Source organism: Chinchilla lanigera, unplaced genomic scaffold, assembly GCF_000276665.1.
Source record: "Chinchilla lanigera isolate Chin_1 unplaced genomic scaffold, ChiLan1.0 scaffold00005, whole genome shotgun sequence".
NCBI lineage: Eukaryota > Metazoa > Chordata > Mammalia > Rodentia > Chinchillidae > Chinchilla > Chinchilla lanigera.
The window spans coordinates 21,490,603-21,518,364 of record NW_004955406.1 but is presented as its reverse complement, the minus strand read 5'-3'; the positions used below and the strand labels follow the sequence as shown (position 1 = coordinate 21,518,364).

Sequence of the window (27,762 nt, the reverse complement as noted above, 5' to 3'; positions counted from 1 at the left end):
TGCGCCACCACACCCATTTTCTTTAAAAATAGAAGGGTCTCAATTATTTTTATTGCTAAGTGTAGAATAACATGGGGGAAGAAAAGAATAAAGACAGAGATTTGACAAAGCAAGGCTCAAGTGAAGAAAGATGCTCAAGGCCACAAGAGGAGGGACTGCATATGTCCCTCTGAGCGCAGTGGGAAGGAGGATGTGTGTGAATGTGGATAGAGGGGTAGGGTTCAAGTAGGAGAAAGAGGTCCAGCACTTGGTACCTTAGGCCTTTTATCTTGGGGAGCCAGGAGATCAGGTTTGGGAAGGATTGTGCGCCCTACCCCAGCTCTCTCATTACACTCTACCTTCTTGCCCTTCAGCTGCCTTCCAGGAGCTGGCTGCTCACCAGGAAGCTAATCTGTAAAACCTAAGTGTAGGGTTTAAGACTGGAATCCAAGTAGGAACAGAGAAGGGCTGGGGAGTTAAGCAAACAGGCAGTCATATGTATCCTCCTCCAGTGTTCACTTGTGGTTTGGATTTGGGGTGTGTAGACCGGCAGCTCGGCCATAGCGGCAGGATGAAGTTGAGGCCCGTTCAGGAGCCATGAGTGTGGAATATTGACTATGTCTGTAAGAGATGTGGCTTTGGGCAAAATCTGTACAGTTTTATTTGTGTAGCTGCTGACTAGCAGTCACACCTACTCTACAAGTTTTAGCACCTGCTCCCACGGAGGCAAATTGTAGTTTTTGTTTTGTTTTATCTTTTCCTGAAAACACGTTTATCTGTAGGGAAGAAACTTACAATGGAAAGGCCATGGGAAATCAATTCTTATGAAAATCTCCCCTTCCTGTTTTTCACTTTCGTTGCACTAATAATTTGTACTTTGAGCTCTTTGTAATGAAGCCACACTTTGGTGCTGGACACACTATTCTTAAAACTGTTATTATGCACAACTTTAAATACATATTAGTCAAGAGAACAGAACCATGACCCCCTTTCCACCCACTCCACAGTTTCTATGTCCCCACTTGCCCCTCTAGAAGATATGAAAGCAATTCCCAGATTGAAAATCATTTTAACCAGCAATATTTCAGAGTGAATCTCTAAACAGTAAGGTCTCCTAAAGGGAAACAGCCTTCATGTCAATATCACACTAAAAATTTAACAGTAGTTTCCCGAGATCATTAAATATCCAATCAGTGCTCCAATTTTCTGCATTGTCTCATCACCTTTTTATAGTTTTCAGTTGGAATCAGGATCCCGTAAAAGCCTATGCATTTCATTTGGTTGATTTTTTTTTTAATATCGATGATCATCATCTGTGAGGGCAAGAAGATGCGGGGTGGAGGAGCAAGCCGGTGGAGCGCATACAGTACTGAGCATCTTGTGGTTCTGTCTTCTAATTTTGTGTTGTTTTCCTCAGTTTTGCTGAGCCATTTTATTTTAGGATCTTGGAGGAACAATTACAGGTTTGGTTATCAGTGCCTCTAAAGTGTAACTTTAAAATTTCTTTCTAAACACCCTGAGAAGGGTCAATACAAAGACAGCAAATAAAAGAAGAAAGATAGAAAGAAAAAAAAAAGCCTACAGTGAGTAGAGAGACCAAAGAAGGCCCCAAAGGTACAAGGGTAAATGAGACAGGTGACAAAGAGTTGGGTGACCCCAGGTACTGAGGGGCTCAAAAATCCTTACAATGTGTTATCTCACACATCTTGCATCTTCTTGGTAAACAGGTGGCAAAAAATGAATCTTTAAATGATAACATTCTATCTACATAGCACCTTTCCCCAAGTAATATATCATATAGCTGAGCAGATATCATCTAAAGAATCCCTTTATGTCAAGTAGGGGAACAGTGAGGATTCTAATTTCCATTTAACCAATGGTGAAAACTAGTTGAGAAGGCCAATAATAATGATGAAGGTGGTTCACACCTAAGAGCCATTTACCACTTGTCACATATCGTGATAAATGCCATATTCCATCATCAAATTAACGCTTGTGGCAAGCTTATGTCATCAATACAGTTACTACAAGTGTCTTCATTTTACCTATGATAGACATGAGACTCAGAGAAAGCAAGTAACAGATCTAGAAAATTATGGAGCTGGGATTGAAATTTAGGGCTGTCAAACTCACTGGACTTCCCCTTCAAGGTCTGTCTGTCTGTCTGCTCTCCACTAAATCAGTAATCTCTCCTTCTTCCTTCCTTCTTTCCTTTCCTCCTTCTCTCTCTCTCTCTTTCATTCTCTTTCTTTCTTTCTTTCTTTCTTTCTTTCTTTCTTTCTTTCTTTCTTTCTTTCTTTCTCTTCCTTTTCTTCTTTTTTTGCATTTAAATGCTCACTGGCAAAATTCCTTTTAAAAGGAAGTGAAGATCACCTCCAGACAATAGTAGGAGATAGGGTACTAGAATCTACAAAGCATTTCCCAAAGATTTTTTCATTTCTTTCTTATGTTCACCCCTGAAAATAGGGCAGGTGTTAGGATTGGTATTTTACACATGAGAAAATTAAAGTTCAAAGCCCTTGGTTTTGTTAGCTGGTGGTCACGGAGCTAGTAAGGTTAGTTAGTGTCACGGAGCTAGTTAATGACAGAATTAGAATCAGAGACCCCTTCCTCTGATTCTGCATCCTGTGCTTTTTGTGTTTTCTTTGCAAACCTCAGGGGTTCCCAGCTTTAGCTGCTGACCTCTCTCCCTGTCCCCTCTGATGTTCCTTAGGAGGAGTTGAGGAGTGTTATTTCAAATTCAATATCTGGATGCTTGAGCTGATGAACAGGAAATGAGGCTGCTAATGCTCAGAGGAATGGAATTGAGATGCATTTTTTTTTAAAGATAGAATTTTGGACCAAGTGGCCTCTTTCTGTCCTGCCCTTCCCTGTGTCCTTCCAGTCTCCATGGAAACCCCAAATCAATGCAGCATATGTTGATTCATGTTTCTACTGTTACTAGGAAGCTATGAAGTGGAAATTTGCTTTTAAAAGATTTGGAGAAGAGCTTGAGCATGCTGACCAGAATTCAAATCTAATATCCAAATGACTGTTTTATTAAAAGCTTTTAATATGATACTATCTGACTAGGTGGTATATTGATTAAATAAATACACAGGGGGCATTTGGCAATAAACCTCCTCTTCTAGTATGGCTTTTCAAAATATGTATTGCAGATTTTAATTCTGTTTATCTTCAATTTAATTGCATTTTCATGGCCCATGTGACAACACCAGGTGCTCCTTTTGCTCTTGATTAATTCTACCATGTCCTGACTGGGCTGTTGGGATAATTTACAAAAGGCCTTCTGTACTGGTGCTACCGCCCCTGAATGCCATTAATATTCTGTTGACTTTGGTCTTGACCAGGAGGCTGCAGAAGTCTAACGCATGTCTGCCATTAGGAATGCTCGGTGGTTTTTCAGACATTTTCATGGACTCAAAATCAAATTCAGCCAGCTTATTAAACACCTGCTCCATACACAGCAATGCAAATGGATAGCAAGGGAAGTAAGTCATGGACTCTGCACTTTCAGAGTGGACAGTCAGTTATGAGGATCAAAACCCATAAATCAAAAGAATTAAGTAAGACTGTGATGTGGTCTACCAGAACCATCCCATTAAAATGGTGGGGCTGGGGTGGACAAACTCCTACTGATTGAAGGAGTTCTGAGAAAGCTTGGAAAGGAGAGTTGTTAGCTTGGAGGTCGTAAGTTTTAAAAAGGAACTGGGAGTTAAGCAGATCTGCAGTGAGGACATTCCAAGCAGAGGAGGCAGCAGGAGAATAAGGTACATGGTTGTGTGTGAGACAGGGAAAGCAATAGAATGTAAAACTGGGTAGGCAAATGGGGTTGACTAATTGTGAGGCACAGGGAGGAGCTGCAGGCTGCAAAGACCCATTGAAGATTATTATACAGATGATCGCTTTATGGTGTGCACTCACTGGGTCGGTGATGGCTGTGTAGCATGCGGGAAGGTTTGTAGGTGGGTGGGAGCAATGAAGCAGGTCATTTCAGGGGAAGGACATGCACCGTGCCGGGAGCTGAATCCCCACTGACAGGCAATGCCCGTGGATGGAGTTAAGGACTGTTTCAGAAATGTAACCGTGAGATTTAGAAACCAATTCAGCAAGAGGAATGGGGAAAAAGAAACCAAAAATATCAGTACTTGTCACCCCAAGGAGCTAGGATAAAGTGATATTGTGGACAAACAGGGAACCCTCCGGGCACTGAGTCTCAGGAAAGGAAATGTGCTGCTCCAGATGCAAGGGAGCCAGCGGGCTGTGTGTGCGGAGCTGTCCAGCAGACCTCTGTGCAGCAGGCTGCAGCTCAGCGGAAGCAGGACGGCAGTGCTGGTTGTGGAGAGGATCAGAGATTGACACTGGCAAGGAAGCCGTAGAATGGGAAGAGCGGAGGGGAGCTGGGCAGCACAAGCATCCAGAGTAGGGCTTGTCAGCACCATTTTCCTGGGAAAAGCCAGAGTCTTGGCCAGCAGAAATGTCCTGTGCCCAGTTTCCAGCCAGTAAGTTGGGAGGAGTAGCCAGAAAAGAATCCAGACGTTTGTATTCCCGCCAGGGCTCAAGGTAGGGGAGTGCAGAGTCCAAGTGGATGTGTTCCATCCTTTCAGCACTCAAACTGGTGCCTTTTCCTGTCTCCTTCTCTTCGGGAAGATGAACACGCTGGAATGCTTTCCCTTGGGTTCAGCTTAGTTCCCCCCTGGAGTTTTTCATGCACCTGTTTTTTGAAAGATGATGTTAGAGCCCTTTCACAAGAGGAGACTGGTGTTAGGTCTGTGCCTTTCAAGTTGGGGTGCTTTGTGGTGACTCCTTGGTGTTTAGGCATGTTTTGGTAAAAATGTTTGAACTAGTTTTATTTTTCTCTTTTTCCTCATGTTGGGCATGTCCATACACTCTTGTCTGTCTGCTCTTTCTATTCTTATATGTCCTTTAAAATTTATTAATTGCCTTGAACATTTGACTTATTGACTTCCTGTGACTATATTATTTCTCTAAAGGCTAATTGCAGACTCTGAAGCCTGGTTAATATTGACCCATTTCCACTTGAGACTTGGGTCCATCTGCAGCCCTGTCCTCCCTCCCTGGTGTCTTTTCAGCCTGGAAATCAGGCTTAATGGCATGAGAGGAAGCCTTTAACCTATTGTTGCAGCAGGGGTAAAGAGGGTACCATGGTGATGCTGCCTTTGGGATGCAGTGAAGGCACAGTAGCACCATGTTTGGTCTCAGACACCAGCTCTGTCATTTATAAATGACTTATCTCACTTTTTCCACCTATAAAAGTGTTTGCCTTGTAAATTTATTGTGAGTGTTAAATAAGATTAACTCCAGTGCAGTTTGAGCATAGAGTCTAGCACATATTAAATGCTTGTTGAACATTATGCATAACTGTGTGCATTAAACACTAGCTATACAGACTCATATTCTGGTCTAAATAAACTTTTATTTTATTTGTGCACTTGCTTCATATGGTGCAATGTACCAGACAAGTGTCCAGAAGTGAAGGATTCTCTGTCTGCTTAAATTCAAAATTCCAGCTAGCATCATGATTCAAGACAGGAGATATAAAGAGTAGAAAATGTTTCTTTCGTATCATATCTCATTTTGCAACACGGGACTTCCTTTGCCTAGCAGAGGGGCACTGTGGACTTTATCAGACAGAGAGACAATGAGTCACTGTGGAGGCAGCATTGGAATTTTTATTTCACCAGACAATGAACAGCTTCAGCAGAATCATTCTCCTGTTAGAATATAGGTTATACACCAACAGATGTGCTCAGAAAGTCTGGGGCCCAGCATAATGTAGCAGAAAAAGCTCTGCTGCTAGTCATAAGACACAAATTCTGGTCCTTGTGCTGTCTTGTGTGTGCTGTGTCACCTTGAAAAAGGCATTTACCATGTCTAGCCTCAGTTTTTTCATCTGTAGCATGGGATAATAAATAATACCTTCTCTGACCACTGCATGGGATTGTTGAGTGACAATGCATGAAAATGCTCCATACATTTTAAAAGGTCACATGTATGGAATCTATTACTTTTATTGTAAATCCATCACTTTCTGAAGAGATTTCTGTTACCGTCTCAGTTTCAGAAATGACTCGCAGAAAAAGCTAGATGTATTTGAAAAAAACTGGTTGGTTCCTGAATAGAGACAGAGACTCAGTCTTAAAAACACAGTGTGTGATGAACAAAGATAAGCTTTATCCCAGAGCAGTGGTTTGCAAACCTCAGCGTGCATCAGAATCACCTGGAAGGTGCAACCGGAGTTTCTGATGCTGTCTGTCTGGCAAGGGGAGGTTGAGAGCTGGCATGTCCAACTCATTCTTAAAGTGGTGCCGAGCTGCTGGCCTGGGGAAGCAGTCTGAGAAAACCACTACCCTAGGACAAGCGGGAGGAGTCTTCCTGTTGGAACAGAAGCAGGCAGTGTGAAGATCCATGTGGGTAAGGAGGTTTGGAAGAGAAGCTGGAAGGAAAAGGGACCGAAAGATAGGCATGATGTGCAGATGAGGCAGAACAAAGGGAAGAGTCTCACTCTGTAACAAACGCAAGACGGGGGAAGTTGCTAGGTGATAGGTGAGGGAGAGAGGTGAGTTTCTACTGCGGGAAAAACCAGGTGAGAGGCAGGAGCAGAGGGTTAGAAATATGTGCATTCGGGGAGGCGGAGGAGGTGGAAATTTCTCATTAAGAAGTGGGGAGCAGGGTGGCTGGCACTGGTGGGGGCAGGCTGGCAGTGGCCTGGGGGAGAGGTGGCTCTGTGGAGTTAGGGGACACCTGAGATGCGGCGGAGAGGGGTAATTCCAGGGCTGTGCGGATTGGCTCTGTAGCCGCGGCACAGTAGGAGTTGGGAGGAAGGGGGTGGAATTTAGATGTGTGACCTGCCCCATAGCTTTCTTGCTCTCTGCATTTATCACATCACATCACACCCAGCAAGACAGCCCCCCTCCTCCTGGCTCATTAGGAGATTTGATTCGGCTTGGCTCCTGCCGTCAGCAGCTGTCTGGGGCGAGATCTTTATGCTCCCTGCGCAGCGACGAGCCCTCAGCCAGCAGCAGAGCTCATTAGGAGGCCCCCCTGGACACTTGATTTTCAGCTCATTGGTGGCCTGAAAGAGTTAATACTGACTTCGCTGGGTGCAGAGAGAGGCCGCTGTGGGCTGTGGGGACTTCTCTCTGAGCTGCAGCCAGAGAGGCTTCAGGTTAGCGAGGCTGAGGAGGAAGGTGCGGGCAGCGTGCCAGGTCAGTCTGCTCAGGGGCACCTCCTGCGTCCTGCCAATGAGGATGGGTGTGCAGACTGTGCCCGGGAGCTGAGCCGCCGCCCGCCGGCTGTAGGCTGCTTCAGTATTTACTGGATGTGACAAGCAGAGAGAAGAGCTTTCAGTGGGGCCGCTTGCTGCCTGGCTCAAGTGGTGGGAGGTGTGTTGTGCATGCATGCTTGTGTGTGTGTGTGTGTGCACGAGCCTGTGTGTCCGTGCAGACATGCCCTCCACCTGCCAAGGATTCCACTGCTAAAAGAAAGATCTACTCTTTCCTCAGAGCTCCTTAACCCACAGCCTCTCTGACCATCCAGTTGGCAAAGAACTGCAGGCCATGAGGACCGGTCCGCGACAGTGAGTATCGTTTTTTGCTGTTCTCTCCCTTCTCCGGGTGCCCTGGTGTGCCGATTGCATTATCCATATTTAATTAACCTGCCTCTTCATGCATATTGATTGCTTTCTCCCTGCTGAGGCTCTTAGTTTCTCTCTCCCTCTTTATAAATCTTTGCTTTTTGCTTTTTAGCCTTTGTTTTTCCCCTCAGTTTCCTCTTTTCTCATTAGCTCCCATCCTGTCTGCTCCAGTCACCTGTGACTTGGGGCCCACTATGAGGGTGCATGCACTGTGGGGGCAATCATACCTTCGAATGTCCTGGGCTCTGGGTAACCTCTCACTTTGTCTCCCATTAGTCCTGAGCCAAATGGGATAAGAGTGCTGATGTGTCAGAATGGACCAGGCAGCTGGGGCAGAGTCTCCTGCTGGTTCTCATTTAGTGGAGCTCAAAGCTGGGCTCACCAAAGGGGTGGGGGCTAGTGGGCAGAATGAACTTGAGAAAGGGAGAGAGGAGGCATCTGAACGGCACGGGCAAGCCAGTGTGGGCTGGCAGTGGGAATGGGAAGGGTGACAAGGCAGGGACAGGGGCCCTGCCCTAAATGACCCCTGCCCTAATGACCTTGCTGTGGTCCATGTGGGTCGCAGTATCTTGTTCTGCTCAGGTGCAGGAGAATGAGGCACTTCCGCTGGGGTATATCCCACAAGCAAGAGGAGAGAAGGCATAGGTGCCCCAAACCTGATTTCTAGGGTGCCTTACAGCTGTAAAGGGCTTTGGTTTCCCGACTTCTGGGCAAGCAGGTATAAGCCCAGTTAGGACAGGGACTGAAGAAATGTCCCTGCTGTCAGTGAATACAGTCCATGGGATGAGACTTTATATAAAACCTCATCTTTTTTCTTTTTTAGTTTTCATAGAACACTTATCTTATTTTTATAATTACAGTATCATTAGCAAAGCAATTTAAAGAAGTATTTGTGAAATGTTCAGGCTAATACCAAAACATTATTAATGGCGCAGCTCACATAGGTGACTTATCCATCTAAATTAGATTTTCTTTAAAATGGATTTTATGTTTGGTGCGAGTCGCCCCCAGGGGAATCCTTTATGGATAGGCTGCTCCCTTGGTGTGTTTCTTCCTATCAGTTCTCATCTGTGGGAACAAAGGGCCTGAAGCACCGAGACCCTGGGGAGAGAGAGAGAACCCATAAGTCAATCAACCTCAACATCCCCTTTCTCCCACCCCCGGTCCTCCCTGCTTCGGGTCAGGAATGGGCCAGTCCCCAGGCTCAGGAAGGTCACACAACCTCCACATGGATGAGTAAGGGTGACTTGAATATTCATTTCCTCAGCCTGTGTCTGGGATTGCTTTTCAAAGGGGCAAGCCCATGTGCAGAGGGGACCTGCCAAGCCCCCTTTGGAGTCACTGTCACCTCCCTCCGGCTCCCACTTTCCCAGGTGTCCACACCCACCCACGAGGGGCAGGTATACCTGGAGGGAGGTGAGAACCACAGCATGAGTCAATCAAGTTATTTAGGAGCAAGTGCTGGCTCCTCATCCTCCCCTCCTCCCTAGTCACTTGGGTCCCACTCTAGTAAGACAAAGGCAACAGTAATTTTTGGTTTGCCAGGCCTGTGTCTCCCCAGGGGAACATGTCCCAATTTCTGTTGACGGCCAGTGGCTGGGGAAGTGAGAACTCCTGACCAACACTCTGCAGTGCGAAGCCACCCATTTGTTCTTCTCCATCCTTGGTTGGTTGCCCTTGCTGAGGAGCAGCGGGAGCTTGTGGGGGCTGGGGTGTTTGTGTGTGGGGAGGCGTTCCATTGGTAGAGAACCAGTTGAAGGACATGTTGGGCAATCAGATGAGAGAGGGTAGCCCCTCTTACAGCAGATTCTTTGATTTTAGGTGAGAGGACGTGAAAGGGTAAATCCCTGAGCTCCGCAGTCTTATTTCCTGCTCTGACGTCCCTGCAAACCAGCCCAAGGGTTAATCATAACCGGATGCCTGTATGGCTGCCTTACTGATGCCACGCAGGTAATGGATCCATGACCTGTTTCCTTGCCCCTGCCTCTCTTCTCTTTTCTCCACCTTCCCACCTCCCCAACTGCCTCTGCCTTTGAGCCTGGCCCAAGCCTTTTGGCCTCTGGGTGTCCACTTATACCTGTCCCCCTAGGCCTCCTGCATTCCTGTTGTGTGTTTCTTGCAATGTTGTGGCTTGCAGGGGCCTGAGCTCTGAGCACTGACCAGCAGGACCTCTTGGTAGTGACTTACTGGTGGGATGAGGGACAGTGCCTGAGCTTGTATGGAATCACAAGAACCTCTACAAATTTCTGGGCCTGGGGTTACAGAGAGAAGACAGAAGAGGAAAATCCTATATAGAACCTGAACTTTTGACTCTTGCTTCTGTTCCCATTATTTTAGATCTAGCTAAGAAGAGTATAACTTAGTCTTACCTGGAAAGACAGAAGTTAAAAACAATGTTGTCCCAAAGTATATTTTGAAGACTCTTACACACTGGGAGAGTCGCACTATCTGGGTAACAAGTAGCACCTTTACACTGGCCCCTGCTAAACCATGTTAAGTGGGATGTGTGGGTTTGATGCTTTTTGCGAGTCCTCTTAGTTGTTCTTCAGGGGCAGTGACCTGGCCGTGTCATGACTGAGGATCGTACGGCACTGAGGCATGAGCTGGCTCACTCGATGTAGGGTTCCGGCCTCACGAGGTCTGAACAGGACCTCTTGGACCCATGGAATGTGATGGCTCAAGGGCCTTTCATCAGTTGCTTGTGTGGCCTGGTTTGGGCACCCATGATTTGGAAGAGTGAGTGGGCACATGTATGCTTCTGGTGTCAGCAGAAAGCATAGCTATAGCCAGTGTATTGAAATGCCACGAAATAGGTGGCTTCACAGAATGGCCCGGCTGACAAGAGAGGTGCAGGCCAATTTTCTGCAGGAGAGAAGTTATTTCTGGAAACTTGGATATTCTAGCCCTCAGAGGCTCTTCAGAGATGTGCTGTGGAATACAAATGTCGTCCATTCCTGCCAAATATAATGCTATCCCAGTAGGCACTGCAGGATAAAATTTCTGGTAACAAAGACAATTTACCAGGATCAAGAATGGAAATCCATTTGAAGTATAAAGAAGTAATTGAATTGGATAACCTCTAAGGTCTCTGCCCAATCCTAGGATTTATAAAAAAGAAGAAAATATCCAGGCTTGGAGGACTTGCTTTCATTGTGGAGAATGGCATCTGCTAGGACCGTTTCCCTGGCAAATTGCTACCAGTGTCCACGTGGCAGTTCCCTTTTATAAGTCAGTCTGAAGTCCCGATCTGATAAGAGTCAATTCTTCTCACTTACCTTTGCCTTCAACACAAGGGCTTACCATGGTTAAAGGTCAGGGGTCAGCAGCCTCTTCTGTCGAGGGCCGGAGAGCAAATATTTTCAGCTCTGTGGGCCATATGATCTGTGTTGTAACTACTTAACTTTGCCCTTGTAGTTGAAAGCAGCTTTGGACAGTATGTGAACAAATGGTGTTATGTTCCAGTAAAACCCCGTCTGTTTGTATGTACACAAACAGACACCTTGTGGGGATGTAGCTTGCCAATACTTGGTTAAAGGTAAACAGGGGCTATGGTTGGAAGTTGGAAAGAAACATTAGAGTGATTTTTCATTAGATCTGGCATTCTGAGGGTCGACTGGAAAATTAAATGTATGAAAAATTTAAACATACACACTAACATTTTACATATGCTTATTGTGATAAGCCAAAATGTAAATAGGAATAGAAGAGCTTAGTTAAACAAGGAGAAGAACTGACAAAGGGGATATTGGTTCTTCATTATGGGTTGTGTCGATTGCCCTTCTCCTCACCTGCGGGGATCATCCTTGCTGGATTGAGCCCATCGTATCTGTGCCCAGTTGGGGGTGGGGATGAGTGGGGAGAACCTTCGTGGGGGTCAGCGTGACCCAAAGCCCTACACTCCTCTGTGCGCTGACTCTGCTCTGCACCCTGTGTTCTGCAGACCTCCTTCTACGCTTAGTGTGAGCCCGACTTCTGGGCTTAGGAATTAGAAGCTGCTGCTACTTTGCCCTCCTGGAGGGAAAGCAAAATGTGGACTGTGATTTCATCACCACTGTGTTTCCTTTCCCTACAGAGAATCCTGATTTAGAAATTCTTCCAAGCTAATGATCTTCATTGACATATCATCCGCTTGTCATGTCAGCATTAAAAATTATTCATCCTCTAGGGATAGGGCAGGGGACCTACTGCTATGCCAGGAGTCAAGATAAGGAGGGAGCCCATCCCTTGGCTCTTGGGGTGTTCCCTGCCTGTTTGTGAACTCCTTGGGCACCACCTGGGGTCGGGGGAGAGGAGGATGCCCTTAGACTTCTGCAGCAGCAGCTCCGGGGCCTTTTATAGCGTTGACAGCTATGATCATGACAGTTCCGCCCTCCTGCCCTGTGCTTGTTTCAGGAACAAAGGGATGAGGACTCGACTGGGATGCCTGTCTCACAAGTCAGACTCCTGCAGTGATTTCACAGCTATCCTTCCCGACAAACCCAACCGTGCTCTCAAGTGAGTAGTATGGACACATAGTGGGTGCCCACCAAGGGGTGTCCACTATTGAGTTAAGAACATATTCTTCTCGAGTGAGCTGCTGACCGGATAGCCACTGACAGTACACACTGCCTCTCAGCAACTCCTTTGATATTCCTGATGTGAGTGGAAGGAAGGAATGGCTTCACAATGTCAGAATGGGAGGCCTCCTCCTCCTCAGAGAGCCATGTCACTCACCACTTTGATGCTGTGGGGGTTGAAGGATACTTCTTGGTTCTACTTAGTCGTCAAGCTGAGCTCTCAATTTGGAAATAAACATTGAAAGTTACTCTAAAAATATGCCTAGGTTCAGATAATCTGGATTCAGTGCCTATTCTGTGCAGGAGCTATATTAAATGATGTTACAGACATCACCTCATTTCACCTTCGCCCAGCTCCGTAACGGGCATCATTATTCCCTCTTCAGAGGTGAAGAACTCAAGGTGACAGTGAGAGATGGAGTCACGGGTTGAGTCTAGGTTTTCTTACTCCAAGACCAGTTTCTTTACAGTGTTACCTTAACATCTTTAAATCATACTGTTACCTAGCTTTTGTTTAGACTGAAAGCCAATATCTTGAATTTGCACCCTGAGGTTTTCCCTACCGTTACTTAAGGACGTACAAATTTACAGCAATAGACTTGCAGGAGCCCAAGTGTAGTCTGAATTTGACCCCCATTGTTCCAATTTGACCTCCTGAGCAAATCTTAGTGGTGGCTGAGTAGGAGGAGGTTATTTTAAGAGAGATGTTTCTTTTTTCCTAGGAGATTATCCACTGAAGAGGCTACGAGGTGGGCTGATTCCTTTGATGTGCTTCTCTCTCATAAGTGTAAGTAGAGTTCCATCTCATCGTGTTGTAACAAATAGTCCAAATGCCTCCCAGCCTCCATGTACTGGGCTGGGGTTTCCAGATATTTCTAATCCTGCCTTCACAGAGCCTCCTGACTACAGGAGCGGAAAAAAAAATAAGGAAATGAGTAATTTAATGCTTTGGCTGAGGATCTTTTCTATTTTCTGGTTCAAGGTCTGGTCCTAAGAAGTTTTCATCTTCTCAGCAACTTTAGTGAGAGAGGGGTTAGCATAGGAGTTTGGAGTGTGGGCTTGATGAGATGAGAGAATAGAGGTTCTATCCTAGATCTTGTTTATAAAATGAAATGACCCCTCCCTTTCCACTGGAGGACCTTGGGGTGAATCTTTACTACAAGGAATATTCTGCGCATTTCATTTTCTCTTGATGGAGAAGTTGTTGTTTGAGTTATTATTTTGCAGGATTGCTAACTTAGCTGCGTTGTATCCAATTTCTGACTGGAACACAACTTCTGCTTTCCCTCATCTTCCATTTCTTCCTTTCTCAGCTGTTACATCTTTTGTTTCCTACAAAGACAGAGAGAGTTGTGTGGGGAAGGTAATTTGTCATTAGTCAAACTTTCCAGCTCTTTTCTGTCTCCATGAGCAAGTCTAGATTTGTTGGGCTTTGAAATCTCAGTGGCATTCAGTACATGGAGGAAGCAGAGCAGAGGTGGGAGGAGAGAGAGGGTGTTGTGAAGAGACAGGAAGGTTTGAGACAGACACTCCACATCCTTCTTGAATATGTCATGCCAGTGCTGGAAGTCCAAAGTGATCTGGGAGCAGAAAGCTTTGAGCTGGTGTGTTGTTTCCACTTGATTGGGGAACATGGTTTGGTACAGTTAAGGCATTAGGCAGGAGTCAGGTCTGTGTTCTCAGATTTGTCCTAACTTAGTCACTAGATAGATGAGTAGAAGGTCTTGATGGAGTCCCCTCCGTTTTTTTAGAAGGTGTTAGAACTGAGTTTGCTTTCAACTTTTTGAACAGTCCCCAACTCTGTCCAGATTCTTAATAAGCTAATTAACAAGTCCTTCTGAATAGATTTTAAAAGTCAAAATTGAAATCTAAGAATAAGCAGGTATTGTAACAAGTAACTTTGTGAGGCAAATAGTCATTTAAGTAGTTCATGGGTTATACTTAGGCAAGAAAATAAAGCAGCATAGAGAACAGCATATATAACATATGGTCATACTCCAAACAGCAAGCTCACACAATGAATTTGCCAAAGCAATGGCATATGTATGATAGATAATATTTAGGATTTGACAGTAATACCTTTTTTATATAAAATGAGGCTATTTTGCTGATTTTTCTGGAGTCACATTTGGCCGAGCGAGTGTCACCACCACTTTATACCTTCCTTTCTGGCTTGATTTAATTCAAGGTCATCTTGAAGTTCGATTTCTATTTCAGCCTCACAACTGGTCTCACTTAGTTCAGGTCCCTGAGGCTGTTTCCTCATTCTAAAATGGGGTTAGAATTACTTGCTTCTACCTATCACCAGCACATGAGAGATTTATTAAGTGGACAGTCAGAGGATTCGGGACTCTCCACTGAAAGATGTGCTGTAAGGGCATGATGGATTTAAAAAAATGATACTTTTCCTTATGAAATAAACTAAATATGCCTTCAGGATAAGATCGTGAATTTTGTAGCCAATTTTTAATATTAAACTATCATAGACAAGGTTTATGGCGGTGAAATTAGTGATTGGATGCTTAAAATATATTTATGTTATTGCAGTGGGAAGACCTGCAGATCTAAGAATTTAATTTTAATTGCTTGATTCAATGCTTTCTAGAGCTGAAGATGCTTGGTTCTGCTTCTGGCAGGGATGCTTTTGGTTTCCAGGAATGCAAGGAGCCCTTTCTGAGATAGAGATTCTGCTAAGGGGTTACAAGTTGACGCCACTTTGTTTCTTTGTAAAATGACTACAGAAATAGGCTTTTTGAACTTTGACGTTCTATGATCTTTCTTGGAGTCTGAAGTTCTGCTTTTTCATTTCTGCTTAGTATGGAAATTAAAAAAAACCCAGTAGCATGAATGTCCTTGAGAAGAAAAGAATCATTATTGAGGGATTCTTGGTAGAATTTAAAGCCTTTAGAACTTGAGTGTTTACGACTCTGGGAAAGCTATGGAGAGTTGATGCCCAGGTTACTTTACAGATTGCTGACAACTTTCTAAAAGTCTAATTAATTTGGGTTGGTTTTGTGACTCAATTAGCCCGATTAAGCATTTCCAGAGGGATTGCACATGTGCTGGTCCCTCAGGAGGCACAGCGTTGAAGGGAGGTGTTTGGAGCTTCTGATTAAGACAACAAAATGTCCTAAGAAAGAAAGAGTCCCTGATGGAGTGGGCACCAGAAAAATGTTTGATAGTCTAGAACCCCCTCCTTGGGAATTCTCTATACTTAGGCAGCTGCCCTCCCTGAGCTTTCTATTTAATAAAATCCAGATGATTATTTCTCCCCTTTCTCAATCTATAGAGCACCTTTGCCATCCCTGCTCTGCCTGGGTGTTTGGGGCACTCATTTGTTTTGAAAATGATGTGCTTAGTATCATTCTGTGCAGAATGTGTGCCACGCAGCTGGGAAGAGGCACAAAGATAAACAGGACCCCGTCCATTCCTGGTGGAGAATGCACTCTCTGAAAAGACTGGTGCGCACACCAAAGATAACAGAAAAAATAGTGTGCTGACTACAAGCTAGGTGCTCTCAAGATTTCCAACAGAAGGCTGGCATCCAGTGTTCCTTTTAAATTCTGTTTTGTCAACATTAGGAGTCCTGATAGATCTGGGAGCAGAACAGTTGCTTTTAGTTTAGAGCATGGTTTCTACTTCATTCAGGAACATGCTCTTGGATTAAGTGCAGAGCACTTGCTGACAGTTGGATCTGTGCACCCAGTTTTGATCCAGCTCTGCTGCTGGATGGCTAGGTTACCTTGATGGAGCCCCTAGTCCCTTAGAATCCTGTTTGCTCACTTATACCATGAAGGGTCAGGAGGAGGAGTAGGAGGCATCAGAGGGGGGATCCTGTTCTACCCCTTTGTCCTAAGCTCTTCAATGTAGCAAGCACCAAGGCTGGGCAATAACAGGTCACCGACAGCAGGTGGTTTGATCAGTGCTGGCTGCAGGGTTATGTAAACTGCTTCAAAGCTGAAATGGCTTCAGCAACCAGAAGCGGGACCAAAGCCCCTCCTTGTCCAGGCCCCTTCTTGGCAAGGCACCTATTTGGCTCAAATCTCAGGCAAAAAGGAAGCAACTTAGATAGTTTTTAAGGCTAAGAGTTCAAATTATCTGGACAGCAAATATTTGGAGTGGTTTTATTTCCAATCATATTTGTTTACAAATGCAGTACAAAGAGGAACAGTTTCCAGGAAGGTCTGAGAGGTAACTGCTTGCTAAGTGCTCTCTTGCTCTCCTTTTTTAAACTAACAAATGAGACTGAACTTGAAGTTGCTGATGGCTTGATTGGGAGGATTTCTAATGCTTTTAATTTGGTGTTTTTGTTCCTGTTCATCCAGTAACGATTAGACTTAGTGTCTATGAATTGTGCATGTAGAATGCTCTGAAGGTGTGTGTGTGTGCGCGTGCGCGTATGTACAAGCCTTTTCACTTGCCAGCTGATACCCAGGAGAATGAAGGCTTTTAGTTTATAGGAGATCTTTTATGACAGGTTGCTTTGGAACAGGAAGAAAATTGTGTGTCTTCCACTTTTATTCTCATGTGCCTCAGGCATATGTTTGCTATTTTGTCCAGCTTTTAGAGGGACATTCAGTCCTAAACTCTGAATAGCTGAATAAATTCTCTCTCTTCCTCTCCTTTTTCCTTCCTTCCCTTTCTCCCTTCTTCCTTATTCTCTCCCTTTTTCTTCTTTGCCTCCATCCTCCACCTCTCCTTTCTTTTTATTTTTTAGACTCATTCCATTTTCTACTTCATGCCAAGGGAAGCTTAGCCTGCATCTCTTGCCCTTCTCCCTTGCATGAGTTAGACCCATGATCCCAGCACTTCCCTGCGTTTATTTGGAACTTAAGTCTTGTTTAGTTGTTTTTACAGAGCACAGAGGTCAGGGGAATGGGACGGTTGAAAGCTCTCTTGCATTTTCAGAGTTGTTATCATCTCAGAGTTATTAACTAAACAAAACCCCTAAAGAGGCCTTTTGTTTTTAAAAAGTAGTCCATTTTGAGGTAATAATTGTGGTATAGAAAAATATAATGACTTAAGCCAGTCAGAAAACCCACAACAATCAAAAACTAAATTATCAGCTCATGCAATTCCTTAAATTATTCATCTAAATAGCCATTAGCTCTAGAACACATAGTTCAACAGTTAGGCTTCCACCCACCAGGCAACCCCACCCGTATCCCTTTCCATGCCAGAAGATTCTAGAACAGTGTTATTCAAAGTGTGATCCAAAGGAAAAAGCCCCAGCACCGGCCAGGAGCTTGTGAGAACTGAATATTTTTGCATCCTGTCTCAGGTCTCTAGACTCAGAATCCCTGGGGGTGGTCCTTGGCGTCTGTTTTCCGCAAAGCCTTTCTGCTCACTGAAGCGAGAAAAGCACTGCTCTCCAAAGCATATCAGCAAGACACAAATCTGGAGCAGCCTGGTGGGGCAGGTGGCTATGACTTTCTAAGAAATGGAGATTGCAGCTTAGCTATAGCTTTCCCTGGTCCTCAGGCATTTTGTCCCTTTGTCCCTAGGAAGCTGGGTCCTGACAAAGTGAGGAACTGGCCCCTTACTTCCTTGGTCCTTGCTTCGTTGTGCTCTCAGTGAAAAGAATTTAGTAGAGACACCTAGATGGCTGTGCAGAAGCAGAGGTAGATTTTACTATAAAGTAGATATACAGAGTCATACTTTCAAGAGAGAAGGTGGGCAGTGCCATGAAGGAATCTATACTGAGTGTGTTTGGATACCTTTTTATGCACAGAAAAGTTACTACTGGGTTCAGGGAACTGGAGTAATTACAATGCTTATTGACATTTCACTTAAAAGTTACTTTGGAACTGCAAAATGTCTCTCTGCCCTTTTCAATTGGTCAGTGTTTCCTCTGGGGCTTTCATCATGAAGAAATTTACGAAAGTTTAAATTCTTAATTTAAACCGGGTTCCAGCCCAAGGCAAGAGGGTCTTTAAAGAACATTTTCTTTCCTGGTATCACTGGGCTGTAGGCTGTGGCAGCCAGGAATGCTGTGTGCCCTGTTTTGGAACTAGATGGCCAGGTGGCCAGGTATGCAAAGGACTGTGTATGTTGTATAACTTTACAATGTCATTGTGCTATGTGGGAATGCTTGCAGTCTGAAACCGAACAAATGCTTATAAATGTATTATGTATTGAAGCCTTTGTTTCTTTACTTAAATGGCAATGCATGTTATTTTGGATGCCCCCCTGCAAGGCCTGCTAATGTTTAACTACCTCCCTCACACCTTTATTGGCATAGCATGTGTCACAGATTCCACATATACTGGACAGGGTTGAGAATTCCACAGTATATCAACAAATACGGCAGGTATGCTTTTTGGAGAAACTGAGGCTATGAGTTAGACACATATATGTGATGTGGAGATGGGGAGGAAAGAAATTTCCCTACACCCTTGGTGTCTTCTCCACAGTGTCATAAGTTTTACTTGTGCCAAGGAGGTGGGGTACAGTTGGCCTTTGCAGAAGGAGTGCCTAGACTCCATGCAGAAGCTCTTAGAAGCATGTTGAAAAGGTCTGAACAGAAGCAACTGGATAAGTTTCCAAAACCCACCCTGACAGCTGTACGACCATGGGCAAATTAACTTTTCTCCATAAACTTCACTTTCCTGTTCTGTAGAAGGGGAACATAAGACCTACCTTGAACAGTTGTGAGAATTTGGTGTGACTGCTGTTTAGAAATGCTGCATGTGGACTTATATGTAGAGGTATTTGATGAAGGATCAGCTATTTTTAAATTGTTTTTGCTATAACACAGTATTAAATGCACGGAGAAAACATGCATTTTGTCCATCCTATATGCCCAAGATCGTGTCAGTTTCTTGATCCCACAGACAGCTTGAGGTAACCAATTGCAGGTAGTAATAGGATCACCAATAGGACATATTCCAGTTCCATTTTGCTCACCCTTCACCACCTGAACAATTGGTATCCTCTTTGCACACCTTCCTACTTCCCCTCCGTGTAAGTGGGAGAAACCTGTTAGAGATGCAGTTTTTAAAAACCCAGTAGGTGAATTTGACATGATCCCTTTTTGAGAATCTGTACACTATTCCTCTACCAAACCAACCTAAGAGATATTGTTGGGTACTTAATTTTTGAAATCCTTTAGGCTGTTGATGAGTATATGTGAGGCTTGAGAATACTTCTTTATTAAAGAAGTAATTTGTGAATGTTAAACTTTCTCCCTATTAGGGCCGTGTCTCCTTTGTCTCCCTGCTTAGTAGAAAGTTCCTTGCCAGTGTCTTACAGTAGTTGCAGATACAGGCCCTGCCCTTATTTTTTTCCATTATTGTTTTTTTGATTGCTTGGCTCAGCTTCTGCCTGATGGGATAGGAAAAAAACACTGCAATAGGAGTTGTAAGGCCTAGGGTCTCCTTCCTCTTCTATTCCCACATTCTAGAAATAACAAACTATGCAACCTCAAGGCATCATTCTTTGTGTCCGTTGTAGGATGTGATCACAGGAGCTTTCAACTCTTTTATGTCACAAAGAATCTCACTGCCTTCAAGTCCTATTACAACCATAATATATCATTTTTCTATATATATACTAACAAAGTAGAGCTCATTGAGGAAAATTATGTTAATTGCAAGACTGAAATATAATTAGCATACCAATTACTTGCTAATAAGTATCAAAATTGACAATTATTTGTTTTGTAATATTCCTACCTAAATCTTGCTTAGCCCCCAGCCATTTGTTTAAAAGCCTTTATTTCACAAAACAAAACACACACAAAAAACTCCAATCCTGACGTTCTCATCACAAATTTCAAATCAGTGGCTTGGTTCCAAATCAAAGAGGATTTGAACTTCATTACCAGTAATTATTTTATATATGCATTTTCCTTTCCTGGTCTAAGAAAGACCTTGGAACCCATTCACTGGGTTATTTGCTCCAATCGATCAGGAACAGAAGATGACTCTGGTCTTTGGGAGGGCACTTTGGTAAACCCAGAGCTGAAAAAGAACCTTTTATTCTTGTGATCTTGCCTGGGAACTGAGCTAGGCACAAGCCCACCCCTGATGCCAGCTAAATTGGAGCTGCTGGACCTTGAACTGTTACCTAAGTCACCCTCCCTGCTGCACCAGCTGCACTACTCATTCATAATGACCCAGTTTCTCCCCTTATGTAAGCACCCTGCATCAAAGAACTGGAGGGAGCAAGCCGGCAGCCGGCAGCATGTGCAGCCGCGGTGTGCTCTTGGAGATTCTGTGGACGCTCAAAAGGATGCCAATCTTCTCCCCACTGCTCCAGGAATCCAGGGTGTGAACCCTTCCCTTCCTGCCACCGGATAGCACCCATCTTAGAAAATCTATTGTGTTCTTGGAGCCGTGACTCCTCAGGGTTATTCCAAGAAGATTCAAATGAAATGAAGGTGAAATGACTACATGGCAGATCGCCCTGCTTCCTTCCCAATTTCTTACACTGGTCACCACCTACCCCCTTTAAGTCACCGAGATTGTATTTGGCATTAGTTACATTCTTTATGATGACCCCCAATGTACAGGAATCATAGTCACTAACACGGACTGGATTGCTCATTCCCTGTCTGTGGGGCAGTCTCTGAGTGTGTTTACACACAGGAACTCCTCACACTCCTGTGACTCTCCGGAGGGGTGCTATTCATAGCTGCATTTTACAGATGAGGGAACAGATAAGTTAAACCTCTAGCCCAAGATCATAGTTAGCAAGTGTGCCTTTGAGCCAGAATCCAATTCCCTGTAGAATAGCTTCAGGGGTCAAAGAGAAGTCATTCTTTCCAGCTGCTTGAAATCAGCGGAAGTTGTAGCGCGGGGCTCTGATCCCTGAGATTCCTATTCCTGTGTAGGGCACATGACACCTGGCAGAGGACACACTGCCAATGCAAGGCATGGCTACCCTGAGTGATGCCTGGCGAAGCTGCTGAGCCTTTCAGAGATGAGCCGGCTGCCTGTCTTTTAAGCCATCTGCAGTTTATGACAAGCAGAAACTAGGAGAGGGTCCTGGTAGAGGGAAAGGGGAAAGATGGAAGGACAGAGGGGAAAAAGGGCAGGGGGCCGAAGAAAAGGGAGAGGGGTAGGGCAAGATGCTGGGGAGTCAGAGAAAGGAGCAGACGAAATGTGAAGTAAGTGGAAGGGGAGGAAAGACATGGATGGGAAGAAAAACATTCCACTGGCCCCAGGCCCATGCAATTTATTTGCTGTGTCACTCCAGCAGGAGAGGAGCCAGGTGAGGGGCACACACAGAAGCCTGCTGCTGCCATCTGCTCCGTGCGCTGCTCCTGCCGTGGTGGGCACCTCCCACCCCTCTCACTTCCCTTGTTCCACGGTGGCCCTCCAGGGCCTGCCTGCTCAGTGCTGACCTTGGGACCGTGGAAAGGGTGGGGAGGGGCTGGGCCTGAGAGACGGTTGGCTGGAGGAAGTGGGTGAGTGGAGGAGGGGCAGACGGAAGGTGCAGTCTGTAGTCTGTGTAGGCCTTCGGGATCTTTGTCAGGACAGCTTTGCTTCAATCTTTCTCTGCTGCTTTTAGGTCCTGACCCCTCAGGAGGAGCCCATGGGAGCAGGGCTGTTCTCTCCTCTTCTCTGTCTTGCAAGCTCTGCCCTTGAAATCCCAGCAACTTCCAAGTGCCATGTTTTATTTGTCTTCCTGCTCCCTTTGGGCGAGCCTTGCAGATGCAGGCTATCAGTTGGGTTGAGAAAGACTGAAGGAGCAAGCATCTTTACGTGGGCATTCTGCAGTCCCCGGTTGAAAAAGACGCCTGTCTGCTCCTGGAAGGGCCATAGCATCTCTGAGAGGGTGATTCTGTGCTCACTAAATGCAAGAGCAGAAATAGGGCTGGGTGTCAGTGCTGCGGGAGAGAAGAGAACTTAGGCGGGTTCCAGGTTCTTGGTGGTACCCGAGGGCCTCAGTTCTCACCACAGAGAAGACGATGGCAGGTGTCCTGCTGGAGAAGCTCCAGGTCTGGAAGCCAAATGGCACATTTGCAGGGCTGCAGCATACATGTGTTCGGTGTGTTTGCCTGGCTGGGGTTACTTCCCATCCCTCTTTGGAGGAGGTGATGTTCTGAGACCTTCTGACCATCGCCAGAGAAGAGGCAGGTGGAGTGGGCTTCGAAGCCATGCAGATGTGTGTGTCAATCCAGTCATCTCCTTTTCCCAAAAAAGAGACCACAGACAGCTCAGTTCTCCATGTCTTGCTTCCCTTTTTTACAAAACAAACTTGTCTAAGAGCTAACGTTTGCTGATTGCTTATGAGTACTAGGCATTTTTTGTGGATTGGCTTGTTTGATTCTGGTAACAACCAAATATGGTAATTTCTGGTATTGTGCCCATTTTAGAGATGAGCTTCAAGATGTGAAGGTACTTTTCCAAGGTCATGTAAAATTCAAACTCAGGCTATCTGGCTCCAGATCCTGTCTTCTTTTAAGAGTAGGGTTGATGTAAAGATAAAGTCAGTTTATACAGGTAAAGTGGACAGCATAGCACTTGGTCTGGAGTAAGTCCTTAACTTGTGACAGTGATGGTATCAATTGTGAGGAATGGGGCAACAGTCAGCTAAAAGCAGTGTCTGAAGGGAATGTATGATGGGGCATGGAGCAGAGGGCTAACCCTACCTGAGACCCAGTGATGATGAGTGCATTGCCTGAGGTGGTATAGCTAATCATGGGCCTGGCTCTGGTCAGCACCAGTGCTCCCAGCTGTGACCCGTGGTGTTTCTGCCCCGGGTGGGACCTGTATTCTGTGAAGGCTGCCTCTCTGAAGCCCAGCCAGCTGTGATTTTGCTACATCTGTTATTCTAAACCACATCCTACCGAGTCTCAGCTCTCTGCAGTGTAACTCGTTGAACTTTGCTGCCTATGACCATTCTTGTTTTTGTGCTGTTCTTTGACTGTAAGATACTCTTCTATTCTTTTGCATTTTCTTTCCACCCTGCTTGTTGCTGTCTTTCATGGAAATGTTGCCATTCATGGTGTTTCTTATGGCCTCCTTTCCTTGCCATACGTGGGGCTCCTCCCTTCTCTTCAAGGTCCACTGGCCAAGTGGTCAGTGTGGGCCCTACCACCCTACAGACCTGGAGAGTGGACCACCACATATGTGGATGCATATGTGGATGCTAGCTTTGCAGTTCAGCATCCTTGCCACTTCTAACTATGTGACCTTGGGCAAGTTGTTTCCTTTTCTAAGCTTTGTTTTTCTCCCCTTTCAAATGGCAAAAACATCAGGACCTATGCTGTTGATTTGCCATAAGTCTCATAAGGCATTTTGTGTGGTGCCCAAAGTAAGTGCTCACTCATGTTTGCTGCGGTTATTGACAGTGCTTTTTCTGACTTCAACTTTTTATAAAATTCCTTCTATCTTTCTCCCCCTCTTCTTGGTTCCAACTCCCAGTTCCTAAATCTTTGGTGTTTTCCAGGTTCAAGGTTTATTCACCAGTCTGGGTGGGATGGTCTTGTCTTCAAACGATAGCTGTGCTCCTAAGTTAAAAGTTCTTGCTCCCTTCCAGTGCATCATTCTCTCTCCAAGACCCAAAGTCTGGGATTTTACAACTGTTTGCTGTTGCCTACCACACCCATATTCATTCTCCCAAAGTAGCTCTTCCTGTCTTCCTTCTCGGTGCCTCCACTATCACACATGCTACTCTAGTAATTGTTCAACTGAGTATTTTAAATTACTCCTTGGTATTTATTACATCAAGTAGCCTGACAGTTCTGTGCGGGGCTGACTTTGTATGATTTGTTCATGCCGTGGCTCTAAGATTTAACACCTTTATAGCACTCTCATCCTAAGTTAACAAAGAAGATCAAGACTGTCCAACTTGACGCCTCTGCAGGATGTCTCTTTTCTGACCGCCTCTCTCTCTTTGTCTACTACTCTTTTACCTTACTTTTGTCCCTAACAATCACACGTTCTTCCACTTCTTGGCCTCTCTTCCTGAATATTTGACTTCTTTCCGAATGCTAGTATTTTACCCTTTGATCTCCCTTTTCTCTTCTTTTTCTCTTTTTTTGGCAAACGCATCTGGGAAAACATTGCATTCAAGTCCTATGGGCACCGGGTTGGCACCCTGGCTCTACTTTTGCCTGCTGTGTAATTGGGCCATTTATTCAATTTTCTAAGCTTTACTTTCCTCCTAAAGAAAATGAGAGTGATACTATTTATGGATCAACATTGTTTCAAACGTAGATTGAATTGAGGTTTTGGAAAAGCTTGAGCAGAAAGCATAGCAGATAGTAAATAAATAAAATTTCCTGCCCCTTACTCCCCCCCCAAAATAAGTAAAAATAAAATTCTGCCTTCCCTACCTAGGGCCCCCCACCCCCCGCTCATAGCAGATAGGAACTCCAGCTTCCTGCTTAACACTGGAAACTTCCCTGCAGTCACACATAGCCTTTCCGCTTTCTCACCATCCTAATTCAGTCCCAGGCCCATTTCTTCCGCCTTCTTAGGGGCAGCATTTTTTCCCCTCTCTAGTCAGCCCCTCTCTTTCCTTTAACTTCAAGTCCTCTTGTCCATCAAGTCCTTTATAGGCTACTTGGAGTATGCTTATTCTAAAAGTATATGCATGTCTATCTATATATCTATCCCTTTCTACCCCTGTCTTTCCCTCCTTTCTTTCACTTCTCCCTGCACTCCCTTCTTTTTCCTTATAGCCCACCCTTTACTTTTAGGTTATTTTTTAATGTTTCTACATATGAGAGAAAGCACGTGATATTTGTCTTCTGTGACTTATTTTGCTTAACACGAAGACACTCCAATTCCAAACATTTTCCTTTAAATGACATGATTTCATTCTTCTTTGTAGCTAAGGAACACCCCATCATGCATATGTACCATATTTTCTTTATCCATTAATCTATTGACAGGCGCTTAGACCCACACCTTGGCTACTGTGAATAGTGCCACGATAAACATAAGCATGGGAGTATCTCTTTTGTATATTTTTTTAGCTATCTTATTACTATTAAACACCAATCTTCCTAAAGTATTTCTAATCACTCAATAAACTATCTTAATTCTAGCTTTTGTGCATGTGGTTCCCGCTTCCTGAATTCTCTTCTCCTATGCCCCTTTCTTCTTTTGTGGAGCTTCCTTATCCTCACCTTCCTGTCACTGTGTAGAAGCCTCTTCCTCCTGCATGTCTTCCTTCCCTATTCAGTCGGACTCCAGCAGCGCTGAGGATCCCTTCATAGCCCTTCATATTACTTACCATATAACTTACACACGATGTCCGAATCGCCATGATTATGCTTTCTTGGCTCAGATGGCCCTTTGATGGCAAGTGCCATGTGGGAGGCCACTTTGTGTCTGCTCCCAGTGCCTCACGGAACACCTGGGTCACCCAAGGGGTGAATGAATGAATGAGTCAACGGAATGACATTGTCACTACTTTGGATCAGGAGAGAGTTTACCATATCTTAAGGCTTCTGCTACCTGTTATTAGTTGTGTGAGATCAGGCAATTTGCATCTTTCAGCATCAGCCTCCTCCTCTGTAACAGAAGGACATCCACCTTCCCGGGAGCACTCTGCAGTTATAATCTCTTTTAATCCCCACAAAGACCCATCAAAGCGGGAGTCTAGATGAAAAGAGATCATGTATGTACCTTGTCTAGCTTGGGGGCAGACAGAATTTCCTTAGCAGTACCACAGAGGAGGGCAGAAATGTGATTTTCTTTCTTATCTATAACTATATTCAACTTGGTCAGGAACATCCGTTTTTGTTTAGTGAAAAACAGCAAAATCTGATACAAATGGCAAACTTGAATGCTCTCATTCAAGGAATTTAGTCTCTTCTGGATTAAAAACAACAGGCTCTTGTGAGTCATTTCTGCTTTCCTTTTCTGGATAAAGGCACAGACTTGGACCTCCTTGCTTCCCTGTGCTTCCCACTCCTTGACTGCAGTGGAAAGTGTGTAAGATGGAGCAAGTAGCACCTGGTCTCACTCACATATGGAGTGTAAAAGAAGCTGATCTCATAGAAGTTGTGAATAGTCACAACTCATGTGACCAAGTTGTGAATAAGTCTGACTTAGAGAAAGAGAGAGACAGAAATGGACAGAGAGGAGGGAAGGAAGGGAGGAAGGGAGGGAGAGAGAGAGAGAGAGAATGAATGTGGGGAGGGAGGGATCAAAAATTGTTAACCAAGGGGTGATCAGTTATAGTCAGACAGAGCTAAAAGTTTGGTGAGCTATTGCAGGGAGGCTGACTATATATCACTATAATATATTGTAAATTTTAGAAAGCTAGTGGAAAGAATTTTAAAAGTTTTTACCATGAAGATATGATAAATGTTTGAGGAATTTATATTTAACCTGATTTAAACTATACATTGTATAGATTTATTGAATATCACCATTACCCCATTAATATAGATATATAATTTTTATGTATCAGTTGAAGATAAATTTACTTTAAAAACTCACCTGAATAAAAAAGATGGAAGTGTTTGGGGAGACTTCTGGCTTGTGGGCCTTGGCTCTCCTGGGTTCTCAAGGGCACGAAGCCTTTTTGAGAGTGTTTCCAGTCCCAGTGTTTTTCCACCTGTCCTCTGCCTGGAACTTCTGCCACAAGAGTCCCTTCACCTGCCAGGCATGCTTGTTCCCTAATCCGAGTTCAACTCTGGAGCCCGTGGAAACTTCTAGATCTCCTCCATGGGGAACCTGAGGCTGCAGGGTATGGGAAGTCTGCAGGGTAGGGGTGAGCACCCTCAAGGGACCTAATGGGCAGCAATGTCATAGAAGATTTCTTCTCTTATGTAGCCCAAGACTTTGAACAATACTTTGTACATTAGTAATTTAAATATCATAGTGGAAATGAATAAATGATTGTCAGATCATCTCTGCCTTAACATTGCCATGTCCCTATTTTATGCTCACTTTGATTCCCATTTATTGAGAACTCATACTCTTTTTCCAGAACTTTGACCCTGATGTAGGTAGGAATGGGGTGGGAGGTACCCTAAGTAGACATCTCATTTGACTTGAAACCATGTTACTTTCCTCTCCCTCCTGACACAGGAATAATTTTATTTCTACCATGCCTGATGAGAAATGACCTAACATTATGTTCTGCTTTCTTCACATTCCATGGCTTTGACTTGGAAGTCTATGTGTCCCGAGTGTTTCCTGTGGCTGTCATAGCTTAAGCTGATCATCCCTGTGTAATTAATAGTGGTTCACCCTTGATACTCAGAAATGTCCTGGCCTGGATGACAAATTGTGCAGCCCCTCTCCCTCTCTTATACACTTTAAGCTCAGCTCTCCAAACTTAAATCTTCTTGTGATTTAAAGCTTAACTTTGGCAGCCCCATGAAAACCCCTGGCTCTGACAGTGAAAGGTCTTGACTTTTATGATTATTTTTCTAGAGTGGACATTAAATATCTATTTTGAAAGACAAGGATGGACAATGTTCTTCTTATGAGTAGAAGTAAAAATGCTTTAAAATAGCAAAATAAAACATTTCAAAACAGCATGGTGCCAGCAAGCTATTGGAGGATCCTAGCCAGCACGCTATCCTAATGCATATTGGTGGACATCTGTTGTCCAGGCCAACCATCATCTAGATTCAAGAATTGTTAGCATTTTGCC

The 27,762-nt window shown here is 44.5% G+C and overlaps 1 protein-coding gene across 5 annotated transcripts in view; it reads left to right on the top strand.

Annotated features, from left to right (window-relative positions):
* Rgs8 (regulator of G-protein signaling 8) overlaps positions 1 to 27,762 on the top strand; it is a 40,709-nt gene that overhangs the window by 5,154 nt on the left and 7,793 nt on the right. The window contains exons 1-5 of one of the 5 annotated variants that reach the window (XM_005375010.2): positions 6,341 to 6,414; positions 7,506 to 7,579; positions 9,458 to 9,586; positions 12,029 to 12,130; positions 12,915 to 12,979. In XM_005375010.2, coding sequence (XP_005375067.1) covers positions 9,561 to 9,586; positions 12,029 to 12,130; positions 12,915 to 12,979 — 193 coding nt within the window. In that variant the 5' untranslated portion in view covers positions 6,341 to 6,414; positions 7,506 to 7,579; positions 9,458 to 9,560. Of the gene's footprint in view, positions 1 to 6,340; positions 6,415 to 6,890; positions 7,209 to 7,237; positions 7,386 to 7,505; positions 7,580 to 9,457; positions 9,587 to 12,028; positions 12,131 to 12,914; positions 12,980 to 27,762 lie in introns of those variants that run through there. The other 4 variants (XM_013521471.1, XM_005375009.2, XM_005375011.2 and 1 more) reach the window with 4 other exon arrangements.